This window comes from Rhinatrema bivittatum, chromosome 9, assembly GCF_901001135.1.
Source record: "Rhinatrema bivittatum chromosome 9, aRhiBiv1.1, whole genome shotgun sequence".
NCBI classification, from domain to species: Eukaryota; Metazoa; Chordata; class Amphibia; order Gymnophiona; family Rhinatrematidae; genus Rhinatrema; species Rhinatrema bivittatum.
The window spans coordinates 48950954-48964564 of NC_042623.1; the positions used below are offsets into that span (position 1 = coordinate 48950954).

The 13611-nt window shown below is 42.1% G+C and overlaps 1 protein-coding gene across 3 annotated transcripts in view; it reads right to left on the bottom strand.

The window, feature by feature from the left end:
• PTPRZ1 (protein tyrosine phosphatase receptor type Z1) overlaps window positions 1–13611 on the bottom strand; it is a 352752-nt gene that overhangs the window by 62981 nt on the left and 276160 nt on the right. For all 3 annotated transcript variants that reach the window (XM_029615443.1, XM_029615442.1, XM_029615444.1), the window contains one exon: window positions 6227–6312. In XM_029615443.1, coding sequence (XP_029471303.1) covers window positions 6227–6312 — 86 coding nt within the window. The remainder of the gene's footprint in view (window positions 1–6226; window positions 6313–13611) is intronic.

Here is a 13611-nt window from a genome sequence, read left to right on the forward strand (position 1 = left end):
GGTGAATAATGCAGCAGACCCAGCCAGAGGGAAGTCTGGGACAGGGCAGAAGCAGTGCACTGAGCCGTCAGAGGCAACAATACTGCAAATCTGAGTCATGGGGGATAACTGCAAGCAAGCCCTGCTGCAGGTAAGCCAGCCAGAGGTCATTTTCTGCCTGGAAATAAAACATCAGGGGGTGGGAAGGGAAAGAGAGCAACCCTAAGGGGAGAACAGGGTCTCCGATAGCAGGACCTGAAGAAATGGCATGGAGGGAACAAACGATAGCTGGAGAGGAGAGAGTAAGGAGGGACTGAGGGTTTAAGTGGGAGAGTGTTTACTGAAGAGGATGTTGGGGAGGTACCCGTAATGGAGAAGGTTTTCATGGGTAATGATTCAGATGGACTGAATCAAATCACGGTGAACCTAGAAGATGTGGTAGGCCTGATTGACAAACTGAAGAGTAGTAAATCACCTGGACCGGATGGTATACACCCCAGAGTTCTGAAGGAACTAAAAAATGAAATTTCAGACCTATTAGTAAAAATTTGTAACCTATCATTAAAATCATCCATTGTACCTGAAGACTGGAGGATAGCTAATGTAACCCCAATATTTAAAAAGGGCTCCAGGGGTGATCCGGGAAACTACAGACCGGTTAGCCTGACTTCAGTGCCAGGAAAAATAGTGGAAAGTGTTCTAAACATCAAAATCACAGAACATATAGAAAGACATGGTTTAATGGAACAAAGTTAGCATGGCTTTACCCAGGGCAAGTCTTGCCTCACAAATCTGCTTCACTTTTTTGAAGGAGTTAATAAACATGTGGATAAAGGTGAACCGGTAGATATAGTATACTTGGATTTTCAGAAGGCGTTTGACAAAGTTCCTCATGAGAGGCTTCTAGGAAAAGTAAAAAGTCATGGGATAGGTGGTGATGTCCTTTCGTGGATTGCAAACTGGCTAAAAGACAGGAAACAGAGAGTAGGATTAAATGGGCAATTTTCTCAGTGGAAGGGAGTGGACAGTGGAGTGCCTCAGGGATCTGTATTGGGACCCTTACTTTTCAATATTTATAAATGATCTGGAAAGAAATACAACGAGTGAGATAATCAAATTTGCAGATGACACAAAATTGTTCAGAGTAGTTAAATCACAAGCAGATTGTGATAAATTGCAGGAAGACCTTGTGAGACTGGAAAATTGGGCATCCAAATGGCAGATGAAATTTAATGTGGATAAGTGCAAGGTGATGCATATAGGGAAAAATAACCCATGCTATAATTACACAATGTTGGGTTCCATATTAGGTGCTACAACCCAAGAAAGAGATCTAGGTGTCATAGTGGATAACACATTGAAATCGTCGGTACAGTGTGCTGCGGCAGTCAAAAAAGCAAACAGAATGTTGGGAATTATTAGAAAAGGAATGATGAATAAAACGGAAAATGTCATAATGCCTCTGTATCGCTCCATGGTGAGACCGCACCTTGAATACTGTGTACAATTCTGGTCGCCGCATCTCAAAAAAGATATAATTGCAATGGAGAAGGTACAGAGAAGGGCTACCAAAATGATAAGGGGAATGGAACAACTCTCCTATGAGGAAAGACTAAAGAGGTTAGGACTTTTCAGCTTGGAGAAGAGACGACTGAGGGGGGATATGATAGAGGTGTTTAAAATCATGAGAGGTCTAGAACGGGTAGATGTGAATCGGTTATTTACTCTTTCGGATAGTAGAAAGACTAGGGAAGCACTCCATGAAGTTAGCATGGGGCACATTTAAAACTAATCGGAGAAAGTTCTTTTTTACTCAACGCACAATTAGACTCTGGAATTTGTTGCCGGAGGATGTGGTTAGTGCAGTTAATATAGCTGTGTTTAAAAAAGGATTGGATAAGTTCTTGGAGGAGAAGTCCATTACCTGCTATTAAGTTCACTTAGAGAATAGCCACTGCCATTAGCAATGGTTACATGGAATAGACTTAGTTTTTGGGTACTTGCCAGGTTCTTATGGCCTGGATTGGCCACTGTTGGAAACAGGATGCTGGGCTTGATGGACCCTTGGTCTGACCCAGTATGGCATTTTCTTATGTTCTTATGGAGATTGATGGGAGAGCAGGGACTCAGATTGGGTGGGGGGATGGGGGATTGAGGGAGAGAGCAGAAGTGAGAGAGAGTGGCCCCAGGTGGGAGAGAAGCCTGGGTATGGGAGAGCAGGTATTTGGATTGGGGGTGGGGGTGGGGAATTGAGTGGGAGAGCAGTGATGCAGGGAATGGAGAAGGGGGAAGAGCGAGGACTGGATGATGAGATGGGGTGAGGGTGCCTGTGGAGGAAAAAGCAAAGACTCGGATTGAGTTGGCAGGAGGGCGCATGGCTGAAGTTTTGCCTAGGGCACCTAATGCCCTTGCACCGGTCCTGGTGATGGAGCTCATCCCACCACGGCCCAAAGATAACAGGAGACCGTGTGTGTATGTGTGAATGACTGGGAACCTGTGTGTTTGTGCATATGTGTGTGTCTGTGTGCCTGTGAAGGTGTCTATGTGCGAGCCTGCATGTATGTTTGTGTGCCTGCCTGTGAGAGCCCATGCGCCACATATAGACTCTCACAGAAACACACACACACAATGTATCTGTGAGGGTAAGGGAGCAGGAGCCCATGTATGTTAGAAAGAGGGAGTATGTGAGAGAATGAATGTGTTATTGTACATGTGTGTGAGAGAGAAGATAAAATTTGGGCGTTCCTACCTCCCCCAATCCACGACTATCTCAGGGTGACTGGAAATCAGAAGATCCCAGGTATGGAGAGCAGGACATTTTTTTTTAATCCTTATTAGTTTTAATTATTGGGTGTAATTTGATAATTCTGCTCTTTTGAAATATTTAAATTTTTTTTGGGGGGGATAGAACATTTTTTAATTATTGGATTTTTTATTCATCAGATGTTTTGAAATATTTTATTGGTGTTTGGGAAATTTTGTATGTTCTATTCATTAACTGAAATTTTTATTTTTAGGAATATGACTTTACTATTATGATTGATGTTTTATATTTCTCGATTTTATTATTTAATGTTTTATGAAGAATGGTAATGTTTCTATTTTTCCATTGTTGCTCTGCATACAGAGGCTGGCTTGTTGTGGGTTCCAGTTCAGTTCTTCTCAGCACATTTCTGTTGATACTTTCTGATCTCTTTATTCTGTATTTGGTGACGATCTCTCTGGTGTTGTGCATATGTGACGGAGGTGAGGTATTTTGCTAGCATGTAATTTCTGTGTAGGGATCTATAGCAGCCTCGTTTCCTAATAAGAGCTTTTATTGGTTTTCTAGGGCCTGATTAATATGTGCAGTGTTGTGTTTTCATAGATAAGGTTGTTAGGGTTGTTTTGGTATGGAAGGTTTACTATATTGTAATGGTAATTCTGTTGTTCATGGCTTTCTGAGGGCCAAGCTCACATTACAAAAAGTCTAATGCCCCAGGAGCTCCAAGTGTCTTTTTTGCAGAGTTTTCTGGTTGGCACCACAGGAGTGCATGTAAATATAATATGCATGTTGTAAGTGATATTTTTTCCCCTCAGCAGACTGTCCTTTTGAATGTTCTTTTTCATGTAAAATGTGTTATAAATGCATAATTTAATTGTGTATGTCTGTAAAGGGTGTGAGAATGTGTGTGTTCAGGGGGGGTGGAGTGTGTGCAAGGCTGTAAGGTTTGCCTAGGGAACCTAATACCCTTCCCTATCCATGGGTTCTGGGGTGGGGGAGGGGGCGTGTCAGTTAAAAAAATATAGATTGCAGGACGCTGCTGGGATTATTTGATGGGTCCGGGACAGACAGTGAATGAATCGGGAGGGGGGGGGGGGGGGGGGGGGGTGGGGGGGGGGAGGGACACCACAGTAATTTTTCGCACAGGGCAGCAAAAAAACTCACCCCCATAGTGCCATAGCAGTGCCAGTTTGAAGTGGATGGGTAGAGCAGGCTCCTCCTTAGCACAGTTGTACTTTCCTTTCGCCTGGTATTTGGTGCCTTCAAAATTTGGCATCCTAGGGGGATTTCCAGCTGCACTGGAGGTTTGTGGCAATGAAAGACTGGAGAATAGCGCTGATGTCATCAGGAAGGTGCCAAGTTCCCCTACAAGATCAATGCGCCAGCGTGCCAAAGGAGTGCACCTCCTTCTCTCCAAATTTATCTCTGAAACGCCATGGGCAGTAAAAGAAAGGGGAAGATTTGCTTTCCCGAGATGACTTTGACCTGGATGAGGGGGTCCGATGGACTCCCATTTGATTCACTTTAACCCAACTCAAATGTCTCTCATGACTCCTCGGATCCAGAGGATCGTCCACCACCTTCTGTGCCTCAATGCTCAAATTTAGAACTTGGTGTGTTGGGCTCTAAGGTGGAGTTGGTACTGGGAATTCACCAATTGGATCCTTAGAGGAATCTGTTAATATTTGGGTTCCTACCCAGTGTTCTTCCATGTTGAATATTGTTGGCTCTCAAGACCCTGCTTCTGTTTCCAATGGAATTTCTAAGGAACCGAAAGTTGCAATTTCTGCACCAGTTTCTCTGACCCAAGCTTCCTTTTTGGCAGTTCCCTCTCCAGATGTTTCGGACCCAAAAGATATTTCATTAAGAGACATTTGGAGGCAGATCTCACAAATGGAGCTTTCATTGACTCAGCTTATAATACAGCTTTCAAAATTTACAGTAGATGCCACCTCAAAAATGACTGAATTAGATCATCGAGTTGAAAACATCGAGCCTATAACCACATCACAAACTTCTGACATTTCAGAGTTAGGGCGTTTGAAATGGCCAGAATTAAAGATAACTTGAGTTTACATTATAAAGTTGAGTTGATGGAAAATAAGTCAAGGTCTAAGAATCTTAGACATTAATTTTCCTAAAACTCACTGGTTGTATGGTTTTGAGCTTTGCTGTAGAACTATTGCAATTTTCAACTAAGATCATTTTCCTGATTTCCAATTGTTACTATATTCTTGATAGGAAAAATGTAATCAAGCTACCAATGCTGTAGAAGTTCCCCATCTTATGGCTCCTTCTTCTGATAGTCATGATCTTACACAGTTTCTTTAGGACTCACAAGATCTGATCGAAACCAAAGGGCCTTTAATCATTTCCTTTGTTTTTGAGTCAGATAAGGAATCAGTATTTCATCAGTATTTCAAATTTAAAAATATTTCCTTTTGTGAGCAGAAAATCCAGGATTATCCGGACATTTCTAAGGATACCCAGGAAAGAAGAAAATCCTTTCTTCATCTCAAACCTCGTATTTTAGGGATCAGGACTGCCTTCTTCCTGCGTTTCCCCTGCAAGTGTGAAATGGTCCACAATGGGAAGAAATTCATTTTTGTGGCCCCTTCCCACTGGTTAACATTCTTAGTGGATAAAGAGCAGGTTAGCTGAGAATTACGTTAGGTGGTACCACCAGGACTTCATCTGCAATTAATTTTTCCTTTGTAATATTTCTTGTTAGTTCCCCACATCCAAAAATATATTAAAAAAAAATATTTTTGGATGTGGGTTGGTTTGTTGGGATTGGTAGAATTTCCCACATTAGTGGATCTTGGGGTTGGTGACTTATTATTGATGTGGGCATATGATGTTAATATGTAATTTGCTTTTCTTTTCACTGTAATGTTTCTTTGCTTCCTGTGTCTTTTGTTCTTTGTATCTTTGTATAATGACAAAACATTGTAAATAAAGAGTTTTAAAAAAAGTGGTTCCCTAGACAATTGCCAGTGTTGCCTCTGCCGAAATCTGGGCATGAGTCCAAGGTGATTGAATTATGCATGCCTATGAAAGATAAGTGAATGATACAGTAGCTAAGGCTGAAATCTTGTAAACTGGTGCTACTGCTTGAAAGTTTCAAACCTGTGCTAATTCAACCATTTTTCAATTAGAGAGAGCCAAACCTAACTAACCACAATTGATTGGCTCGACAGTTTTTGGAGCTAAATTCAGATTTAACCTAGAGCTTTATTTATTATTTATTTATGGCTTCTTTGAATGAAACAGAACCATAGCTTGACAGTGACAATTATTAAGAGAGAAAGCAGTTTTTCTAGCATAAATCGGGCACAGCCACTTGAGCAGAGAAAAATAATATTTTGAGATATTTGTTCATAAATGGGAATGAAAGTTTTATCTAGTGTACTGAATCACAATTTTATCATTTATTGTCTAGCTATCATTATCTAAAAAAAACCCAACATTGTTAAGTCATACCTCAAACTCTTCAGTGAACCCATTCCTTGCATGCAAATCTGCAACGTGCTTTGGAAAATACTTCAGAGGAATGGCTCCAATATCATCTTAAAGGAGAAAGAAAAAAAAGGGTTCTATTTGTGCAAAACCAGGACAGACGCAAATCATGATGGACTTTATCCATCCAGCAGCAATGTATTGTCTTTTGATCAATATTCAAATTTTAAAGCACTGTTTCTTTTCTTTTTAACCCAAACAGCTGTTATTTTTCCTACTCTTATTGGCAGAAACATGCTAGCAGAAATTCTGAAATTGCAAATATGTATATCTTAAATGACAGCGAGGCCAATTGTACCAAGGTGCTGTGATGTTCACAAATGTGTTACTGCGAGCTTAAGTTGGCAAAAAATGCAGACGATTCCATTTGCACAATATTGCGTGCATTATTTGTTGGACTATCCATTATTCAGTTATTGTGAAAATCGCCGCAAAGTCTATGCAAATATAGCCAGTGAGATGCATAAGAATGTAAATCAGCTCAATATCTATGTTCAAATAGCTTAACAGCACTGGTAAAAGTGCACAAATACCAATGCATAGCCATTCTCATGAGAAACTTTATTCCTCAGAGGGGTTAATGTTTTCTGTGACAACGGCCATATTATTGTGCAAGATTTAGCAACTGCTATTTACTTCCAAACTCATTTGCATATGATTAACATTATGTGCTACTTTGACTCATTCAGTCCGATACAATAAGGTCGCGCAGAAAATGGGCACTCAGTGTTGAGCGCCGGCTTTCCTAACGGGCACCCAGCTGCCTCTCCTGGGCGTGTGATGCAGTATTTAAATGAGGGGTCACGTTAAAAAGGAGGCACTAGGGACAATAGCACGCCCCTAGCGCCTCCTTAGCAGCAGAAGCCCATCAAACCACCAATCACAAAAAAAACCCCAAAACTGTGCTGATGGTCAGGTTAGGAAAACGGATGCTCAGTTTTACGAACATGTTTCCCTAACCTGTGCACAGCTATGAGTTAAGAAAATGGACACTTGTAAAATTGAGCATCCGTTTTCCTAACCTGACTGTCAGCACACTATTTTTTATTTTTTTAACCTTTTGGTTCCTCCAACTTAATATTGCCACAATATTAAGTCAGAGGATGTACAGAAAAGCAGTATTTCTGTACATTTTTTTTGGGCTGCTCAGAAATTAACGCCTGCTCTTGGGAGGCATTAATTTCCAAGCGTAAAATGTGCAGATTGGGCGCACATTTTTTTTCGTATCTGGGTGAATAGCTATTAGTCTCATCAACATGCATTTGCATGTGATGAGCACTATTAGTTTCGGGGGGAGGGGGGGTGTCTGGATGAGCTAAACCCCTATTGTATAAGAGGTAGCGGACGCGCATCCAACTGCAGGTTAAACAGTGGGCGTAGCTGAGCGCACTTTACTGTATCGGCCTACTTATGTCCTAATGAACATGACTTGCACCACCTGTGCAGTGTAACATACTTTTCATGTGCCACAGATCTTGAGAAAGCCAAGGCACAGTGTGTAAGCGCTCTGCAATATTCTTCTTCTACAATAGCGCAACAGACTGACTTATAGAAGCAAGGCTGTCAGACATCTGTCAAGCACAGATGTCAAAGAAATGAAATTTAAAATAGACTGCCTAATCAACCAATCACCCTAAAAACAAGTTTTATTAAAAGATAAACTGACCAAAGTACAATGGCATAATACAGGACTCCTCAATCCAACATTCATGCACAATCAAAATATCCAAAACACTTCCAGTCTTATGTGTAGGACTCTGAGTAACTTGAGATAATTTAAAGGCAATCAGAAACTCCAAAGACTCAGCATAAGTTTTTGATGAGCCATGAGGATGAAGGTTAAAATTCCCTAAAAACATTAACCTATCATATGTTACCATTAAATAAATCATAAATTCCATAGCTCTGACATACAACAGCCAGAAGCAATACATCAAAGACAATGCCCAGGAATCAACCCAAGCATTAAACTATTGCACCCATGACCAAAGTCATGGGACAACTGACTGTCAGTGTAGATTTAAAAGTGACCTCAATCCCACCACCACGTCTCTCCTTCCTACACTGATACAAGCAACTTTAACCCAGTGAACTAAAATGATCCATCTCCTGCATAATCAGCCTCCAAATACCTTGATTCTGTAAGGCAAAACATATCAGGTTTTTCATCCAACAAACTCGCTAACAAAACAAATGGATTTTGACTGAACATTGTTAGGAGGCATGTAATAGCTAATCCTACTACATGTAGGAAACACCAAAACTAGGTCGAGCCTCTGATGCCAAAATTCAGCATAAGAGGACCTAAACTGAGATCTGAAACTGTACTTCCCCTGACCCCATAACACAGGAACCAATGAAGCATAAGCAGCACCACTCATAATATTTCGATCCACCTGTTAAACATAATAAACCAACGATCCCCTAAAACAAATTACCCCAGATAAGGCTAGCAGTCATGCGAGGCGAAAATGTAAAGGAGCACAGCCGAGTTGCTGATGTCAGGAATTGGTTGGCGGGCTCCATTGGCATCTAGGCAGCACGGACTTCGAGGGGCTCCAAAGAGCAAATGTAAAGACATGGAAAAGCCCAGATATGCTGAAAGGGAGGCAATGGTACAGTACGTCAGGTCTGTGCTGTCTAGGCAGCACGGATCGCAAAGACAACTCCGAAGAGCAAATGCAACAAGATGGGAAAAAGCCCAGCTATCCCTGTGAGTGATGGGGCTTTTATTGCATCCCTCTGAGTTTTATAGACTTAAAGCCAGGGAGAACTGACTTAAAGTAACTTTTTTTTCTTTTGAGATTGTATGTTGCTCTGACTGAACACTTTTTGGCAGCACTGCTGATTCTCATGAGTCAGAGAGCTCACACGGCTTCTCTAGCACATTAAGCAAAGATGCTACGTCTACTGAACACCAACAACAAAAGAACGGTCCATTCTGCAGAGTATAGTGAATAAATACTCTGGAGTAGGTGCAGGAACGTTCACCAGGGTGACACGAGACGTTACCATGAGCTGAACATTAGATGCAAAGAGGCTTCCCGGATTAAGATCTAATTCAAAACATGGCCCTGTTGGAAGATAAGTACCGGCCTTAATTTTGCTTGAATTATGGTGGCTCCTCCATTTTGAGTGGACGTGTTGAGTGGTTATTTTATAGGCAAAAAGGAAAAATACTTAAAAAAAAAAAGTAAGAAAGAAATAACTTGAGGGTCCCCTGATGACAAACATGGGATAGACCACAGAGATAAAATTGGTTGAACCCTTTTATTATGAGGATTGCAAAATATTTAATATTGCACTTGGCCCAGAGTGTTTCATAAAGGTTTGTCGTCAGTACATGAAAGAAAGGTAAAAGCAGCAGATTTTTTTTTTAAGAGTGTTCACAGACATCTTGAGTCAATGGACATCCAAAACAAGTCTGAAGCATCATTTTGTACTGCTGCAGATCAAGCTGTGTGGAAAAACGTAACAAGTCTTTGTGAAGTCCAGGAAGAAAGATGTGTGAAAAATGAATGTTTCACTTCTCAAATAATCCGAAAAGCTGCTACAGGATTTAATGCAACGTCGTGGGTGTGAAACATTAAAATCCAGTAAAAGGTTCTGTGAAAAGGCATTAAAAATAGCCATTACTACAGCGATCTCTAGGAGAAGGGAAGAAACTGCAAATACTTCCCCAGAATGTATTTATCTATCACATCTAGCAACACTTTTAATAGCCCAAAATGCATGAATAATGTGAAGCCAATGATTCACTCACAGTGAGCTTTGATAGACGCGGAGTGAAAAATTAAGAGGAAGCAGGATGTTACTTGTAAATGTAAAGGTGCCAACAAAGTGTCCTTCCTATTGACTTCAGTGTCTCCACTGGCACTGGCAGCCGAGGTGAGAGAGCGGAGCATTTCCCCATGGAAGCTATCTATCTGACGTCAGTGGTTTAACAAAACGCTTATGGGCTTGTGTAGTTTGAGGTTCATTTTCAGTTCAGTTCCTTCCTTTCTGTCTCCTGTCCTGAGAAGGTGGCTGGCAGACCCATGGGTCGGGGGCTCACAGGCCTTAGGATCAGGGAGATTGGTCTTGGGGTCCAACAGTGGACTTCTGAGATGTCCCAGGGAACCAGAGAGAAGTGATCTCAAGTAAGGGGGGACTTAGTCCCAAGCTCTTCACCTGTGTGTGAGAGATTTCTTCAGTGTTTTGGAGAAAGTGGATTTCCTGTGTTGGGGAGTAAGAGAGAGAAGACTGCCTTGCAGGGAGAAGGCCCTACAGAGCTTAAAGGAAAGCATCAGCACAGGAGTTTCTCAAGTGCACCAGGACTCATCTCCAGTTTCCTACTGGGAAGAAGTCTGCATCCAGTTGGCAGGTGCTGCCGGGGAATGCGTTTGGGGAGGGTCCCCTTGTGAAGGAAATCTGCTGCCACAGGCTGCAGATTTGTCAGCGATTGTCCGTGATCCACAATGGAGGCCAAGTGGTTCACTAAAACTTGCCAGTCACTGTGTCTGATTTCCTTAAGTAACACGCACTGTCCAAAAGCGTATCCTTTGTGATTTTTCATGCAATCAAGCATTCAATAAAGGGATTTGTTTTTGAATGACAGTGGACTTGGGCAGTCTAGCTCCTTTACTAGAAGAAGCAGAAGATCTCTACAAGAAGCCTAAGGGCATGAAAAGATTTTACCTTTTCCCGAGTTCTGTTAACTGCTGGGATAGGGGTTAGTGTACAATAAATTCAAACTGTAAACAGTCTGCTGTGGAGGTATTACTGGGGGCCCTGATTTTGCACAATTCTACAGTGTGACAGGATTTGGATCTCCCTGTGGGATCATGAAAACCAATGGCCTCCCACCAGCCTGACTGGACCCCATTCCTTCTGACCCCAGCCCAGGCATCAGGCTGCCTGCTGCCTCTGTCTGAAACTAAGCCTTCCCATGCCTTCAACCTCACCCCGCCCCCTGCATCAGGTAACTGGTTGCTCTGGCCCAGATTTAGGTATTGGCAACTGCCCTGGGCACCAAAATTGGAAGGTGCCAAACACCCAGTCTGAAGAGGAGCCAGCACTGGGCTGTACCCTGCAGCTGCTTCAAAGACACCACCGTGGCACTCTGCCCTCCCCAGTCCCAAGCCTTGCCCTCCACTCCAGCCCATGGGCACCAAAACCTGAAATCCATCCCTGTCTTTGCCTCCTTGCCATACACTCTCTCAGGTGACTCGCTGCAACCTTCCTGTACCCTCTCTTCCCCTGCATCAGGCCACCCACTGCTTTCTTAGTAGGCTGCCTATCCCATGCCACGTGTTAACAGTGCGAGCAGTTTTTCAAGTGGCTCGCAGCTTAAGCCAGAAGATTGTGACAGGGTAATTTTCAAAGGAACTTCTGCAAGTGAAACAGTATTTTAAGTGCAGAAATTGCTTTCTACAAAATTGCTCACCCAGTGAGTAAACGTATGTGCATGTGTCATCTTCACGTGCAAGTTTACCCGGACCAAAAGGAAAAGTTACTGGGGATGGGGTTAGGGAAGAGCTTGCACTTATGTACATGCTTTTGCAATTTTCAAAAGTGTGCATGCAAAATTTCCCGCTCGCAGTTTAGCAGGTATAATTGTGTGAGAGTAGTTTCAGTGGGATTAAGTTTAATAAGGGTTGGCAGACACGTATATGTATTCTTTCCTTTGAACACTGGAACAATTTATGCACGGATCTGCCATTTATGCAGGCTGTTTCAAAATTACCCCTTAGATTAGCTGACAAAACATGTCTAGAGGTATTTTATCGAGTGCAATACAGTTTAGTGACTGGCAAGGGAAGAGCGCAGCTTTTATTCCGTTTTCTCTCACGTTTTCACTAATCAAGACAATAGTGATCCAAGATCTCTAGCAGGTAAAGGAAAGGGTTCTCACACTGTGCATGATCTTTACTCTTCCAACAAAAGATAAACCTGACAACAGCCAAAATTTTTTTTTTTTTAGAACCTTCAATTTAACTGCAGCTCCACAACTAAAACACAAAGCAAAACTCACTGCAAAATCAGTCCTGTTCAGGACCAGCTTTGAGGTAACACGTCCCTTAGGAAAACACAAACCCCTCCCCCCCCTCCCACCTCTGAATTATCTTCCCAGAGATAACCCGGCTCAATGATTGTATTTTTGGTTGATGGGACTGTAATAGCAAGCGAGGTGCAGAATATTCATTCACGGGAACAGCTCGCATCCCAACTGGAAGTTTTACTTCTATAAAATCCCCACGATTCCAACTGAAAATAGGCTGTGTAAACAAAGTCATCTGATCTGTTAATCATTTGCTAAAGGGCAAAAGTATTAAAACAGATCTGGCTTTGAAGAACAGAGATTTTTTTTTTTGTTTTTTGGATAGGTTTCTTCCGACTAAATAAATTCCGGTTTCACAGTGCGCAATTTCATATGTGATTTCTTTGACAAGGAAACATCAAATGCATTTCAGCAGGAAGAGTTATTTACATGAACAGATGTTCACCATTTAGGCCATCTAATATTTTTAGGCTTCAGTTAACAAGAATTTGTTGATATTTTATTAGGATCCATCTGTTCTGCCTCATAGATGAGTGGGCCTGAATACTAAAATTGAATTAGTTAGTCAAGCTTAGGAAAGCTGCACATATGTGTAACGCCACCTTCACACCCTGAGGACAGACAGACTGAGGCAGTAGGTATATTTTATAATTAGTTTAGTGTACAGTTCTAAGCAATAATGCTCAAAGAAATCAACTGAATTCCTATCTTCCCCGGTAAAGAATAGGGTAGCCAAATGACTTGCTTTATAGAGGGCAGTTTTTTTGCTTTTAAGAACTTGTCCTGTGTCTTACTTAAACAAAAAACCAGGAGTCTCAATTGTCCTGTTTTTCAGTCTTAATTTTATAAATGACACACTCAGAGAGATCTAGGAGTTTAAAAGAGGGGAGTACAAATGATGTGATGAATCAATATCCCCTACTGCTCCCTCCACCTTCATCTTCCATGCTTTTCTTTCTCCCCCTGTCTTCTAGCACTTCCAAGCTCATCTCAGATGAAACCCCTACCATCAGGTTCCTCTATTCCCCTCACCACCCCCACTGGTTTCCTTTCTACCAACTACTTCCCATTTCTCTCTTATTCCCCTAAGGTTCTTCTCTATTCCCCTTCCTCGCCAGCTTACATGCCCTCTTAAAATTTATCTCCTCCCCCTCCCCACCAAGGTTCCTCTCCATCAAATCCTCCACCACCAAAGTCCTCTTCCTTGTCTTTAAATTCCTCTCTCCCTCCCCATCTTTCTTAGATCTTTCTCCATCTCTCCCCTTCCCCTATGCCTCTAGGCTCCTCTCCACCTCCCACTCCTCTCCTT